This window comes from Panthera leo, chromosome A2 (assembly GCF_018350215.1).
Source record: "Panthera leo isolate Ple1 chromosome A2, P.leo_Ple1_pat1.1, whole genome shotgun sequence".
In the NCBI taxonomy this organism is placed as follows: Eukaryota; Metazoa; Chordata; class Mammalia; order Carnivora; family Felidae; genus Panthera; species Panthera leo.
This window is the reverse complement of record NC_056680.1, coordinates 10,138,471-10,154,288: the sequence shown is the minus strand read 5'-3', so window position 1 is coordinate 10,154,288 and position 15,818 is coordinate 10,138,471. Positions and strand designations below refer to the sequence as shown.

The following is a 15,818-nucleotide window of genomic DNA, read 5'->3' as shown; positions in this document are numbered from 1 at the left end:
CCCCTTCGTTGGTCTGAGTCAATCCCCTCCACATCTCTGGTCTAGCCCCTTCTGGCCACAGGACCTCCACTGGGGGCCGGCTGAAGCCAGTACCCGATTGAATTAAAACCCAACTGGGGACCATTTCCTAGGAAGCTGGATGTAAGGACTACATATGTTGGAATGTCACTCAGATCATGATATTTCTGTCTTTACGGTTCTCGGTCAATGTCCTCTACTAACTACTTAAATTACAAAATTGGGTAACTCCCCCTTGTAAAACTTTTCTAGTGTTTTCCATGGGTTAAAAACAGCAAGTTCTTCAAGAAACTAAAGCATGGCCTTCACAGCATACTCTTCAAAGTCTGGGTAAACCAAGGCACGGCCTTTTATGGCATGGTTTTCAAGGTACAGTATTTCGGTCCATACACCTGGCACCCGTTTGTAGCCGAGGATGCAATGCGGAAGCGGAGGGACACGGGCATCCCTTCTACAGGGGCCCTTTATGGGACCTTCCTTGGGCAGACCTGCCTCCAAGTAGTAAGGTAGTAGGAAGACGCCTCGGGTCACTTAGACAGCTCGGGAACCTCTGACATAGCCTGTGTGTGGGACCCCACCCAGGAGTCGGGGGCGGGATTTTCATGGTGCTAAACCCTCTTTACTCTTCTCTCTCTGGGAGGAGCTTGGAACTTCTCTTCAGTCCCCAAGGACTCTCCCTTGGGATGCCTTTTTAACCCACTGGAGACAATTCGCATTACAAAGTTCAGGAAAGGACTGACCTCCTGAAACAGAGCTAACAGATCTCTTCTGCAGAAAACAGGGCGATTGGGCAGAGGTACCCTACCTAGGTCCAGGCCTTCATGGCTGTAAATCAGGATCTGGACTTAAGAGCCTCTTGCAGAATGCGTTTGCCCAGATGTGTTTGGCTAGTAAACTCCCTCCTGACAAAAATGTCTAAACAGTCCTACTCCTGGTAGAACTCAGTCGCTGAAGGAAACACAGGCCATCCTTGACAAAGGGGACGCTGGCTTTTTCTCTCTGTTCCTCCTAATCGATCTGAGGGCATCTCCCTCATTCATTTCCCGGGTTAATGGCTATGATATTCGGAGCCAACTGTGGCTTAGTCTGCCTCAGGACGGGGACTTTAAGGAATATTCCCAAGCAGTTGCCAAAACGCCCTTTGCTTGGGGGAAAATTTCCTGTCTTCTCCTGCCTGACATGGACTCCATATTTCCACTTTGGTGGAAAAATAAAAATCAGAAAATAAAACACGGTGTTTGCACCTCTGTCCAAGCTGCAAGGTTTAGAACCAGGAATCCTCTTTTCTCTGCCTTCTGCTGGCACCTGGCCTGCCTCTTCTGCCTTCCCCTCCCCCTCTGGTTTCTGCACCACTTTGGGTTCCGCCTCTGTCACTGGTTTCTGTACCCTCCTCGCTGTCTCAGGCCCTATTTGCTCCTTCTCCCACTGTCTGTGTCAAGGAGCAAAGGGCACCCCCTTAGACTGCCCACTTCAGGCTCCCCACTGGCATCCCAGGTAAAAACTAATAATGGGGAACAAATTGATTGACTTTTTAAAAATGTTTTTTATTTATTTTTGAGAGAGGGGCACCTGGGTGGCTCAGTCGGTTAAGCGGCCGACTTCGGCTCAGGTCATGATCTCACGGTCCGTGAGTTCGAGCCCCGCGTCGGGCTCTGGGCCGATGGCTCAGAGCCTGGAGCCTGCTTCCGATTCTGTGTCTCCCTCTCTCTCTGCCCCTCCCCCGTTCATGCTCTGTCTCTCTCTGTCTCAAAAATAAATAAACGTTAAAAAAGAAAATTAAAAAAAAAAACATGCTCTGTGCTTAACTCATAAATTTGCCATCAAAAAATTCTGGTGTAACAGTTCACACCTGGTTACTACTTAGTTGTCACTGGAGACTAAGGTTTCTAAGAGTTAAAATTCTGCTAAATGTAGTTAAGAGTGATGGAAATAAGGAAAGCAACTTTGTATGTAAAAAAGTAGGAGATGTGTGAGAAAGATAGAAGGAATGGAAATACATTTTTACTAAAAGTAAAAGAAAGTAAGTTTGTCCTAAAAGAGACTGGTTGGTTGGAGCGCAATGGCTTGGGACAAAATCTGAATGCAAAGGAAAGTTGTAGAAGGTTCATGAAGGGAAATCTTTGGAAAGGAATTGTATGTGTGATCAGGACGGACTAAGGTTGAAATGGATGGATAAAAGTACCCTGGTATAAGATTAAAATTCTGCTTTTCTCTCTATTCAAAATACAAAGTTTTCTTGGATTGTGCTGGTCTTGATAAGAAAAACATAAACAAAGGTCCTTTCTCTTTCGTCTGCCAGGAACACCAAAGCTTATATTTTGTCTCTTTCAGGTCTTTGATTACTTAGTTAAAACGTCTCAATGTGTTGAAGGAGCTTAGGTTTGCTAACAACTATATAACCCTACACATTTGCCTTCTCAATTTCTTATTGCCATCTTGGTTGAATAAATAATTTAGTTTTAAGTTTTGTAGTGGTCTGTACTCCTATTTAATTTCTAAGGTTTTAACCAAGGTTTTAACAAGCTTCCCAAGATTTAAATTGTAAATGAAGTGTTTTGGACCAATTAGGCCTTTTTATTGGTATGCAAAGTTACTTGGAAAAGCACCATCAAATAATGGTAAGCCTTAGGTTGTATTGCATAAGTGTTGTCACTACTCATATATGCGATTCCTAAAGTTTTAGTGTTTTGGTATAAGGTCCTCACTTGACAATGTATCACAGGAATAACTGCATTACCTCATCAATTGCATCATAATGAACTCTCGCCATGTCTATTTCTGAGATTTTTGTCATTTATAATTATTCTGATGCTCTTAACAAAACATGTTTCATTTTCAAGGAGATTTACAAAGGACCTTTAGGGGGCGCCTGGGTGGCTCAGTTGGTTAAGCCGTGGACGCTTGGTTTCAGCTCAGGTCATGATCTCATGGTTTGTAGGTTCGAACTCCACATCAGGCTCTGTGCTGGCAGCGTGGAGCCTGCTTGGGATTCTCTCTCTCTCTCTCTCTCTCTCTCTCTCTCTGCCCCTCCCCAACTCACACTGTCTCTGTCTCAAACAAAACAAAACAAAAAACTTTAAAAAGGACCTTTATGACAAATACAGGTATTTAACATCTTTAAAATCCTAAAACTAAAATGGGTAAGAATTTCCAAAACTAAAAAGCTGGATTCAAACTGAACAAGAATTAGGAACATGGGACGAAATGAATGAGGAAAATTACAGTTTTTGTCACTCTTATTTTAAAGTATTGCTTGCTCTTCCAGATTAAGGAAACATTCTCTCAAGATAGCTATGATACACAAAAATGTGATTAAGTATTCATTTGTAAACAACCAGCAGCACTTAACTTTCTCTCTACCTAAGCCTTCTGAAATTCAAAAACTCTGACTATTCTGTCTTTCGTGGCAATTACAGTTATTTGCATAAGTTCAATAAGAATCTTCTCTTTGTAACAGGACACCATTTGAAATGCTGGTTATTTTACGAAGGCTTTGACTGGAATGTCCTATTTGAGAGTCATGTGTAGACTCAGATAGGACCATATAGCTTTAAGGAACTAAGGTTGACTTTATGAAACATGGCAAGTCATAAAGGCCCCTGGAAATGTTGGCCTGATAGCTTGCTTACAGAGTTCCCAGCAGCCTTACCAGGTGACTAAAGAATGTCACTTCCTGGTGGGTACAGGAGCCTCAGGGTCTCTTGGGGACCTCGTGAAGAGGAATTCACTCAAATCAGCAGGTATTTCAGGCACGCCTGATGGCAAGTACTTGGCTTGGCTTCTGGCCTGGAGAGGCTACTAAACATTCAATCTAGAGGTTCCTTATAAAAAGTCCCAGCAAAGCAAATTATCCAAGATCCATATAACCAATTGCTATTTCTTGATGAACTTCTGTAAATAGGTAGGCCAAGTTAAAGTTGTACCTGTTTTTACAAATGAGTTTTGACTTGGCTGTCTCCAAACGGGTGATTCTAGAGAGAAAAAACTATGCTTCAACAATGCACCTTTAGATACTAAATTCTAGTTGGGATTGTCTTTAAATGTTTGTTATTTGCCTACGCTGAACAACTTGAGCGAAACAGAAAAACTGTCACAATGTTTCATGTATAGACCTTCCCCTGTGCTTGTTATTCTTTGGGGATAATAACAACACCTCATGGGCATATAATTATTTAAACAACTAAAAAACAGGATGGGTTCCCCCAACAATTGTATATCAGAAGGCTTTTCTCACTTTAGACCTATCAATAGATAAAGACTGTGGTGTTTTATTAAATTTCTCACTTGAAGCCAGGTTAATTCGTAAATCTCTAAGTGAATATGCAAACCATATCCTCCCTAAGCCTGATGTGACCGTTACTAGAAACCCACCCCCTATAAGCCGAGGAGACCTGGTTTATTTAAAGGATTGAAACTCTAATATAGCAGGGGATTTAATTCCAAAAAGTAAGGGCCCCTACTGCGTCATATGACGTAAAGTTTAGAGGGGCACTCTTCATGGGCTCACATATATCAAATAAAACTTGTACCTCCTTCACAGGAAACCAATGAGCAAACTAATGTGCCTTCTGATTCCGGCCAACTCCTCCTCTTCAAACAAAATTGATGGCTGCACATTTTTTTTTTCATTCTCCTTTCCCCAATTTATACTAACAATTCCCTCTCACAATGGGGCATTCAGAAGGATCACCACAGACATTTGAATTACAAACCAGAAAGAATCATCTGATTCCTGCTGCCTGTTCCCACTCCATCTGAGGATGCTTCGAGCTTGACATCTAAAAATCTCACTGGCAGACGCTAAAGTCCGTTGCTACCATAACCTCAAGCCACCAGATGATCCTTTCTGCTCCAGAAGGTTCATACAACACCGTGGTCCGCGTTGGGTTCGGCTGCCTCCGCTTTTTGTGACTCTCCTATACCTTCCCCGACTGACCGATGTTGACCCACAGGTAGGGACATCTCTACGCCCCTACTCGGCAGGAAGAAGCTAAGGAAGATGAGACCTTCCACCTTCAGCAACTTTAACGATTTAAGGGTCAAAGTTGTTCACGGGGGATATGATGAGGGAGCATAAGGCAAGCAGAGGGCAAAGCACAAGCTAGCACACGCTCCCCCCCCCCCCACCATCCCCCCAGGTGGGACACGTGGGACATTCCTCAGGCCCTCCTGGCTGCCCAAGAACAAAGGAAAGGACAGAAAACAAATGGTTAACTGACAGTCTCCATCAGTTTACAAACATCTTAGTAATAGTACAAGAAAAGGGCAATCTTCTCAATAGCCTTATCTCCAGGAACGCCCCCCTGTCTTACGGAAAATGCTTTGCTAGAGGGAAAAAACCACCTTAGCTTGACAGTAGCTAGGCCTCCAGTAATCTGGGTCTCCTTTAGCATATGGAAGTCCCTTTAAGAACCTTCCTCTTGGGGCGCCTGGGTGGCTCAGTCGGGTAAGCTTCGGACTATGGCTCAGGTCATGATCTCGCACTCCGTGAGTTCGAGCCCCGCGTCCGGCTCTGTGCTGACAGCCTGGAGCCTGCTTTGGATTCTGTGTCTCCCTCTCTCTCTGCCCCTCCCCTGTTCATGGTCTGTCTCTCTCTGTCTCAAAAATAAATAAATGTTAAAAAAAAAAATTAAAAAAAGAAAAGAACCTTCCCCTTGACTTGACCTCCCCCAACTCCACAGTATACAAGCAGTCACTTCTCACAACCCCAGTGCAGCTCTTTCCGCCCAGGAGCCCTGTCCCTGTGCTTTAATAAGATCACCTTTTTGCACCAAAGACGTCTTCAAGAATTCTTTCTTGGCCGTGGGCTCCGAACCCCACCATCACTCCCAAACCCCATCATAGCCACAGGGTGAACTACTACTTAGCAAGGGAAAAACAAAAAACAAAACAAAACAAAGCTAGTACATGCAGCACCAGACGTCAAAAAACATTTTGTTGAGCCAAAAAAGCCAGATATAAAAGATAACCTATTGCATGATGCTGTTTATCTGAAATTCGAGACCAGAACCCATGGATAGTGATAGAAATCCACACAGTGTTTTGCCCGGTTGGGGCTGAGGGTAGACCTGACCGGGGCACAACAGAACTTTCTGGGGGTGATGGAAATGTTCTGTATCTTCACTGGGCAATCGTCAGTCGGCTGTCAATCTTGAAAAATCAGGGGACCTTTTCTTATGAATTTTTCCTCAGTAAAGTACAAGGCAGGGGGAGGGGGGTAAGGTTGGGAAAATGTAATACAAGGATAAATTAAAATCCAAAACGTCTTATGAGTGAAACATCCTGGTTTGGGTTTTGTGGCCTGAGCCTGCATGGCCACTAGTACAGAGTCTGACCCTTGACAAGACTCTCAGCAAATGGGAAACGTTGATGACGCGCATTTCTCTCTGGGCCCCGAGCGGTCCCTTCCCCGCTGCGGGTGCAGCCTGTCCTCTCCACGTTGGAGACATTCCGACCTCCCAGTCCTTCTCAGGACCCTTTCACGGGCTCACCCCGGAGAACCAAGAAGTCGCGAGTTGATGCCCACTTCGAAAGCCTTGAATCCCATGCCCAGCGTAAAAACCACGTAACAGACAGATGATACACAGCCGACAGGCAAATCAAGCCGGCTTCCGCTGCCAGTACTAAATATGTCGACGCCCACCGACGGAAAAACCCCAATCACGTGACAGCGCACGGGCTCACGTCGGCCTTAGACCAGGGCGCCTACTTTTAGATTGGCCAATGAAGCCGAGGCGTGAGGCACGCCCCCTTTCCTCTCTCCACCAATAGCTTCCAGACGCCTCCTGCAGCATCCAATCACCGCTTCCGCCTTCCTTGAATGAAAAGCCAGCAGTCCAGTGAGCAGAGCCGCAGTCCGACGCAGGAGGCAGGAAGCGTTGTGGCTCGTGTCGGGGCGCGAGACCGGTAGCCAGAGTCGGACGGCAGTTCTCACAGCGCGCGGAGGCGAACGGGGAACCAGGTGAACGAAGCACCCGGAGCGCGGGGCCGCGGTGCGGAGACGTCGGACCTGCGGGCGAGCGGGCGAGGGGAGACCCTGGGAGTTGAGGGGAGGATGAGGAGGAAGGGGCGCGAGACAAGTGGGGGGCGGTTGGGGCGTCCGCCGCGCGCGGCTGCGGCCGTTGAACGCCATGGCGCATGCGCAAGGCGGGGGTGGGGGGGGGGCGGTAGCTGTTGGCGCGCTGGGCTCGTTCCCGCTTCCGGGAGTGGGCTGTCATGGCGGCCCGCGGGTCGAGCCTGACTTGGGGAGAAGGTCTGTCTGTCACAGGAGACCCCCTAGTCGTTTGGGGAGGGACTCTGGGGGCCGGGCGCCGGGGTCTGGAGTTGCGGTGGGAGAATCCCGACCTTGTAGACGCGTTAGGCTCCTCCGAGTCGAGGGACTTGCCCTCCCCCACCCTGCTGTGCTGTTGCTATGTGTTTAGGGGATTCGGGCTTCCAGAGATTTAGAATAAAACAGATGTCACCGAGGCGAACCCTGAGGTGGAAGTCTTCCTGGGGCACTTGAGAATGAATGGGTACCGTGAGCTAGCCTGAATTGTCACTTTCCGGGTGTCCGCTTTCGAGTTGATCTGTTCCGGGGGCCGCAGCCGTCGCAGCCCCCCCCCCCCTCCCCCGGGTGGGACAAACGCCCCTCCCCCAGTTCCCTCCCCGTCTCATTTGAGTTTTAGAGCCCATCTAGCCACTTCCTGGAGAATTTGGTGCCTCCAACTCAGGCTGTCCCTGAATCTATCCCCTGTAAGAACAAAAAGACTTCACTTGACGTTTGTGTTCTTTTTGACTGCACCGTCCGCTCTTGGCCACCCAGGTTTGGAGCTCAGGGTAGGCGGCTCCCAGCGGTTATCTGCCCAGGGATTGCCCAGGAGATGGTGCTGCCCTGTTGAGCGTGCCATTTTGTTGTTCCCTCCTACCACCCCCACCCTGGTTAATCCTCTCTCCTGGTGACTGGTTTTCCCCGTGGCTGGTCTCATTCCCCGCTCGTCTTCTCCTCTAGAGCAAGTTGCTCTTGGGCCATTACTCCCCTCAGAAACCTCCTTGGTGGTTCCCTGTTGCTTCGCAGATAAAGTATGAGAGCCCTCGATCAGACCGGCTTGCCGAGCTTCCTCCTCTGCCTCTGCTTCAGCCAGTCTTGCTCTCCATTCCCCAAAAGGGCGTGGTGCTTTGGAACCGACCTTTCCTGGCTCCTCCCCTTTTCTCGGCTGCCTGGGAAATAGCCCCTTCCTGTTCAGGTTGCCTTTTTCAGCAATCAGAGGAGGGCAGACGCTGGCTTTAGCTCCTAAATTCTGCCTGAAGGCCTCGATTTTAATTTTATTCATTGGGCCTTTGTGTGTGAGTGCTTATCTGTTTTAGGCTCTGGGCTGGGCCAAAGGGCTGGCAGGCATGACCTGAACAAGGGTGCTTTTTTTAGCTGGGGCCTGCCAGAAATGCCCTTCTGGAGCAAGAGTCCTGAAGGAAGGGGGGGGGGGGGGACACTCACGCCCACTGCCGGCAGTGGGCATGGCAGGTGCAAAGGGGCTGAGGCATGCGTGAGGGGCACAGCGGCAAGGCCGGTGAGTGGGGGTGACGGAGCAGATGAGGTTCGAACGTGGTGGGTGGGTGTGTGGGGGGTCAGTTTGTGTGGGGTCCGGTAGGTCAGGCTGAGGACCCCTGAGTTTTATTCTGAGCCCAGTAGGAGCCTGTGGGGGATTTTGAGCATTTTCCGACTTTGCTTTTACTGGGCTCCCACTGGCTTTTGTGGGGAGAGACGATGGCGGGGGATGGAAAACGGGGGGACTGTGGGCCTCATCCAGGCGAGAGATGATGGCGCCCCCAGAGCCACCAACTGACAACGGACAGAGTGGCGGCCCCGCACAGGGGAGTGTTCCGCCACGAGCAGGAGTGAGGTGCTGATGCCTCCCACAAAGTGGATGGACGTGGAAACGTGCTGAGTGAGCGAAGCCGGGCTGAGTGAGCGAAGCCGGGCAGGACAGATGGTTGCATATTGTATGTTGATTGCAGTGAGAAACGGCAGAAACAAGCAAACTGAAAGAAAGTAGGTTGACGGTTGCCCAGAGGACTGAGGGGGGAAGGATGAGAGGTAAAGGGTCTGGTCTTTTTCAAGACTGAGTGAAATGGGTAACGAATCCAACTGTGGTGGTCGTTGAACTTATCCCTGACTACAGTAAAAATACTAAAAACTGGCTGTCTGACTCTTTTTTTTAATTTTTTTTTTTTCAACGTTTTTTCATTTATTTTTGGGACAGAGAGAGACAGAGCATGAACGGGGGAGGGGCAGAGAGAGAGAGGGAGACACAGAATCGGAAACAGGCTCCAGGCTCCGAGCCATCAGCCCAGAGCCTGACGCGGGGCTCGAACTCACGGACCGCGAGATCGTGACCTGGCTGAAGTCGGACGCCCAACCGACTGCGCCACCCAGGCGCCCCTGGCTGTCTGACTCTTGATGTCGGCTCAGGTCACGATCTTGCAGTTCGTGAGATGGGGCCCCGAATGGGGCTCTGCTCTGGCAGCGTGGAGCCTGCTTGGGATTCTCTCTCTCTCTCTCTCTCTCTCTCTGCCCCTCCCCTGCTTGTGCACATGTGCTTTCTTGGTCTCAAAATTAAGAAGTTAAAAAAAATACTAAAAACCGATATATGGGACATTGAAAGTGGTGAACGATATGCCATGTGAATATCTCAATAAAGCTGTTCTAATTTTATTTTACTAAAAAAATTTTTATGTTTTAATTTTATTTATTTTTGAGACAAAGAGAGAGAGCACGAGCAGGGGAGGGGCAGAGAGAGAGGGAGCCACAGAATCCGAAGCAGGCTCCAGGCTCCGAGCTGTCAGCCCAGAGCCCGACGCGGGGCTCGAACTCACAAACCGCGAGATCCTGACCTGAGCTCAAGTCGGACGCTTAACCGACTGAGCCACCCAGGAGCCCCTAGCTGTTCTAATTCCAAAAAAGAAAGGTGGAGGTAGCTTGGGACCAGTGAGGTAGCAGGGGCAAGCAGTGGCCTAATTGTCCTGTTGGGATTTGTTGGCTGATTGGACAGGGGAGAGAGAGAAAGCCAGTGAGAGAATGAAATTGCCCCTTTTGAGAAGCAGGCCTGCAGGAAGGAACGGAGGGTTTTACTCTTGGGATTTTGAGTTCAGCTTCGAAGGGTCGATGTGGCAGAGGCCGTTGGGTAACGGAGTCTGTTGTTGAGACACAAGTTTGGGAGGCCTCTGCACAGAGGTGGTCGAAGCCCTGCGGCTGGATGAAGTCACAGAGAGAATGAGTGACAGGAGGGCCAGAAAGTGGGCCCAGGACCCTCCACATCCGGCTCAGGGAGAAGAGGGACTACTTCAGCATCCTCTCTGTCTAGACTGGAGGCTGGATGGAGTTTGGAGGGCAGAAGACCATATTCTCACATCTGGGACCCTTGTAGCTTGCGCCCGGTAGGTCCTGTGCCCATACTGGATACGGCAGGAAGGGAGCAAACTGTATTAATTCTCTTTACCATCTCCGCTTCGTTCTTAGCGGCCTGGGCGCGGTGGGAAGGCTGCTGATGACAGCGCTTAATTATTCCCCCGTGCAGACCACGAGTAGCGGGAGGAGCTGGGGCAGGGCGCGACTCTGCTCCTACAGACTCAGGTCTCTCCAGCGTCCTGGCAGCCACATCTCCTGGTCCCAGGGGTCCTATCCTTTGCAGGCCCGGTAGACTCTTTGCGGAGTGGTGGGGAGGGGGCCTCCTTTGGCTTAGGTGGCCTGAGGTTTATTAGAGTTTTCCTGGCGGCGGCCACGTGCGGCAAACGCTTGGGGTAGGGGCTTGATGAGCGAGCGGGCAGACAAGGCTGCGGGTGGTTTGAGAGGGGTCTTGTGGAACGAGGTGTGCCGGGGACAGTGCACAGGGATGCGAGAGCCATGGGGAAGTATGGGGATTTCACTGTGAGAGCAGAGGGAGGCCCTGGAGCCGGGGGTGTGTGTGTGCGTGTGTGAGTGTGGCGGAGAGGGGCACGGGGAAAGCTGAGGGGGTGCAGGAGTGAAGGTGTGACCGGGACAAGCTGAGGCTGGGAGGTGCTGCCCGGGAGGAGCGGGTGGGACCTTGTGCAGGAGTCTGTGGGGAGTGTGAGGGAGGGGGGGTCAGAGCGCTGGCCCCGTCTTGGTTTCATCAGCTGTACCAGCTCGGAAGATGGCTCCGGTGCTTTGTCCCTCCTCGACCTGTGTCCGTAGACTGCAGCTGCTGGGCGGTCTTCTCCCTGGACGGGGCAGTTTTCTTTCTCAAACTCACTCGCTTCCCTCGACCCTTCCTCCCTCCTCTGTTGTCAGCGCCATGGCGGAACAGGATGTGGAAAATGAGCTTCTGGATTACGAGGAAGATGAAGAGCCCCAGGCTCCTCCAGAGAGCACTCCTGCTCCCCCCAAGAAAGACGTCAAGGGTTCCTACGTTTCCATCCACAGCTCTGGCTTCCGGGACTTTTTGCTGAAGCCGGAGCTTCTTAGGGCCATCGTGGACTGTGGCTTTGAGCATCCATCTGAGGGTATGCCTCCTGGGTTCTCCCTGCCAGGAACCTCCTCGCCGCCCTCTCTGTGGCCTCCTCAGCCGCCTGGCCAGGAGCCTGCACAGAGGGAGCATCTGGTTTCTGGCCGCTCACACGTGCTCTCTCCCTCAGTCCAGCACGAGTGTATTCCCCAAGCCATCCTGGGCATGGACGTCCTGTGCCAGGCCAAGTCTGGGATGGGCAAGACGGCCGTCTTCGTGCTGGCCACCCTGCAGCAGATTGAGCCTGTCAACGGACAGGTAGGTGGTTGCCCTCCCTGCTGGGCCCGAGCTACGTGAGGATCGCTAGCCACGGGTTCCCTTGTTAAAACTTCCTGGTGCTGCGTTCTCTTTGTGGGCTTTTATTTTATTTTTTTTGATTTTCAAAAAAAATTTTTAATGTTTATTTTTGAGAGAGGGAGAGAGACAGGCAGGGTGCAAGCAGGGGAGGGGGGCAGAGAGGTAGGGAGACACAGAATCCAAAGCAGGCTCCAGGCTCTGAGCTGTCAGCACAGACCCCGACACAGGGCTCGAACCCACAAACTGAGATCATGACCTGAGCCGAAGTCGGACACTTAACCGACTGAGCCACCCAGGTGCCCCTCTTTGTGGGCTTTTAAAATTAAGTACGGTACTTAGTTGTGACAAAATACCGCCCCAAAATGATAAGCCAAGAGGAGAAACTGAGAAGTGCCCACGATTTTAGTCTCCAGATTTCACAGCTGTTATTTGGTCGTGTGCTTTTCTAGAGTGTGCGTATTTACACAGGTGAGATTGTACCTAACGAGGTTTGGTTGCTGTTGCCACTGATAGTCGTTTTCTCTTAAGTGAATTTTGTTGGAGGAGAATCAAGGTGCATTCCGGTGTTGTTTTGTCACACGGGGACACACGCCCTTGGGCTGCGTGTGGGTGCACAAGCCCTTGTCTCCTTAGGGTCGATGGTGAGGGTGAGGGAGAGGGAGATTCAGTGGGAGGCTGTGGTGGTTGCAGCCCTTGGCGTCATGGGCCTGAAGGCAGCAGCCGCCTTCGGGTGGTCATGAGCTGACCAGAGAGCAGACTCAGGAAGCTGTTGGTAGGGGCTGCCTCAGCAGCTAGGTCTCACTGTGGATCCTGGCAGCAGGAGACAAGCCTCACTCACCAGCTGGGGGGACATAGGGAGTGAATGACAGGCGAAGGGTGGGGAGAAGCTAGAGCATCTGGACCGGACCTTCCAGCAGCCGGAGGTTTGGGGAGCAGCGTGGCAGACACCCTCAAGGGGCCAGAGCCCGGTGGGCATGGGGCCCCAGGGGAGGGCACTAGAGTGGGCTCTGCCTGGGGTAGGACTTGGGACACTGCCTAAAGTGTCTGTCTTCCGCCTGCAGGTGACAGTGCTGGTCATGTGTCATACTCGGGAGCTGGCATTCCAGATTAGCAAGGAATATGAACGCTTCTCCAAGTACATGCCCAGCGTCAAGGTAAGTCCCTCGGGCTGGACGTACTGCGTGGTCTTCTGCAACGTTGCTGCCCCGGCTGTAGCCCGGCCAGTGTTTACTAAGCTTGGCCGCAGTGGCTGCCTTTGAGGTTTGCGGTGGTTTACATTCCTTAAAAGCCGGATGAATTATGCACGGCCTCCGGAGGCCTGTGCCGGTCCCAGCTGTGGGGCTGCTTTCCACCGGAGTCCTGGCCAGACTCTCAGGCCACTCTGGTCCCCAGGCACTAGGCCCGGGGGTGCTGCTGGAGCCTGAGCTGGCGGGGCCACGGGCCGGGTGGCCGTCAGTTGGGAGCGAGCGTGAGCCTTCAGCCCTTAGACAGGTGAAAGGAACTGTCTCTCCTCCCACATAGGTGTCTGTGTTCTTCGGGGGCCTTTCCATCAAGAAGGATGAAGAGGTATTGAAGAAGAACTGTCCGCACGTCGTGGTGGGGACACCAGGCCGGATCCTGGCGCTCGTACGGAACAGGAGCCTCAACCTGAAGAACGTGAAGCACTTCGTGCTGGACGAGTGCGACAAGATGCTGGAGCAGCTGGGTGAGTGGCCTGCTTGGGTCCAGGAGCTGCTGGAGGCCCGCCACGCCACGCCCCCCGCCCCGCCCCCCGCCCCGCCATCCTTACAGCTCCCCTCCCCCCACCCGGACCTCAGAGCCAGGTGGGCCCTGTCGGGGCAGGCCGAAGGTTGCCCCAGGGCAGGGTCACGTGGGTGGCTGGCACACAGGCCTCTGTAGACGACTCCAGGGAGAGTTGTAGCCTCGGCACGGTGACCTGCCTCCGAGCCCGAGCTGACTGAGTCCGGGCGTGCGTCCGTGCCAGCCCTCGGCACGCTGTGGCCTCGCCGCCCGTTGGGTTAGTTCCGGGCCCCTGCCTGCCCTCCGTGAGCCCCGCAGGGCCAGTGGGAGATGGGGCTTGTGTCCCGGGAGGCAGCTGCAGCTCTCACCCCAGCGGCTGTCTCTGCCTCAGGCTCCCCTCCCTGAAGCGTGGCTCGAGGCGCGCTGGCACGGCTGCTCCGCTCTGGCGGCGTGTAAGTGGATGGCAGCTCCTCCCGCGCCCGCCCCGAGTCCAGCCCCTCAGGCACCTGGGACTCGCCCCTCCCTCCACTCGGCTCTCGCCGCCCTCGTCGTGGCGCTAACGCCTCCCTGGCACAGGTTGGGAGGAGCTGGGGCTGGTCTCGGGTGGGGGTCCCCGCACGGCAGGCGCTCACGCCCGCCTGTTTCTTGCCCTCCCCACCCAGACATGCGGCGGGACGTGCAGGAGATCTTCCGCCTGACGCCCCACGAGAAGCAGTGCATGATGTTCAGCGCCACCCTGAGCAAGGAGATCAGGCCCGTGTGCAGGAAGTTCATGCAAGACGTGAGTAGGGTGGGACGGCAGCCGGCCACGGCCTCGGCGCGGCACCTCTGGCCCTCCTCGGTTCCGTGTCCTGAGCCGCTGCTGCTCCGGGACGCCCACACTTGCCTCACCGCACAAGAATGCCGGGAGGCCCCGGAGCCTTCCTTCCCTCCTGTGTCTTGCCAGACTAGGAGCTGAGCTTGATCTATACCTGAGTCAGAGCCGAGCTTAGATCAACGATTGGGAGAGAGGCATTTATCGGGGTACGCAGGCCCTCTGGGAAGCATCGCAACGTGGAGTCCTTCGCCGGAAGGTTCTGGGCAGGCAAGATGCCCAGAAGTAAGCCCCGCCTGCCCCTTCCTGCACAGCCCATGGAGGTGTTTGTAGACGATGAGACCAAGCTCACGCTACACGGACTCCAGCAGTACTACGTCAAGCTCAAGGACAGCGAGAAGAACCGCAAGCTGTTTGATCTCTTGGACGTGCTGGAGTTTAACCAGGTGACACCGCGTGGCTGTCCCGGGGTTCCGGGCCTTGGCGAGGCTGGCGCACGGGGGCTCTGGCCCTGACCGCCGCTTCTTGCCTCCCTGCCTCGCAGGTGGTGATCTTCGTGAAGTCGGTGCAGCGCTGCATGGCCCTGGCCCAGCTCCTTGTGGAGCAGAACTTCCCGGCCATCGCTATCCACAGGGGCATGGCGCAGGAGGAGCGGTGAGTGGGTGCCGCCCTCGGGCCCGCAGCAGGCCCCTCGGCCCCTCACGGGGAGTGCCACTCGGGAACCCCATGTCTAACGGCCGCCTCTTGTTCTTCCTGTGCCCAGCCTGTCACGCTATCAGCAGTTCAAAGACTTCCAGCGGCGGATCCTGGTGGCCACCAATCTGTTTGGTCGAGGGATGGACATTGAGCGAGTCAACATCGTCTTCAACTATGACATGCCCGAGGACTCAGACACCTACCTCCACCGAGTGAGTGCCTCCACGGAGCTGTTAGCTCCCTCACGGCCCTCTCCCAGGGTGGGGGTGAGTGGGGATGTGGCCCTGCTTGTCCTCAGATCTCCATGTTGTGTCCCTGTGACCTGACCCCCCTGACCCCCTGCTCCTGTCACCCTGCAGGTGGCCCGTGCGGGACGTTTTGGGACCAAAGGTCTGGCCATCACTTTTGTGTCCGATGAGAATGATGCCAAAATCCTCAATGACGTTCAGGACAGGTTTGAAGTGAACGTGGCAGAACTTCCTGAAGAAATTGACATCTCTACATACAGTAAGTGTTGGGGGTGGGGCTGGGGGGCTGGGGGGCTGGGCCCGGACAGGGGCCCTCTTCCCCGTCTCACTGGCCTCCCCTCTGTGTGTCTTACAGTTGAGCAGAGCCGGTAACCACACGCCTGGTGGCCAGAGTCGCCCTGTTTCCTGAGTGCTGCTTCAAGTCCTCTTTCTAGGCACCAGTGGGGCTTCCCTTTTTACTGTTTAAAAGCTGTAGATTTGTGTAAGAGTAAAGTTTTATTACGGAAG

At 53.0% G+C, this 15,818-nt stretch overlaps 1 protein-coding gene across 3 annotated transcripts; it reads left to right on the top strand.

The window, feature by feature from the left end:
* The first annotated feature begins 6,871 nt into the window (after positions 1-6,871).
* Positions 6,872-15,817, top strand: DDX39A (DExD-box helicase 39A). Of its 3 annotated transcripts, none has more exons than XM_042928697.1 (11): positions 6,872-6,979; positions 11,303-11,514; positions 11,647-11,774; positions 12,875-12,967; positions 13,335-13,518; positions 14,216-14,334; positions 14,682-14,813; positions 14,912-15,021; positions 15,131-15,275; positions 15,423-15,570; positions 15,667-15,817. In XM_042928697.1, the coding sequence occupies exons 2-11, from the start codon at positions 11,307-11,309 to the stop codon at positions 15,681-15,683; spliced, it is 1,284 nt and encodes a 427-aa protein (XP_042784631.1). In that variant the 5' UTR covers positions 6,872-6,979; positions 11,303-11,306; the 3' UTR covers positions 15,684-15,817. The 3 variants fall into 3 exon arrangements, with proteins under 3 accessions (XP_042784631.1, XP_042784629.1, XP_042784628.1); XM_042928695.1 differs by lacking the exon at positions 6,872-6,979 and adding an exon at positions 7,188-7,270; XM_042928694.1 differs by lacking the exon at positions 6,872-6,979 and adding an exon at positions 9,966-10,431.
* The last annotated feature ends 1 nt before the right edge of the window (position 15,818 follows it).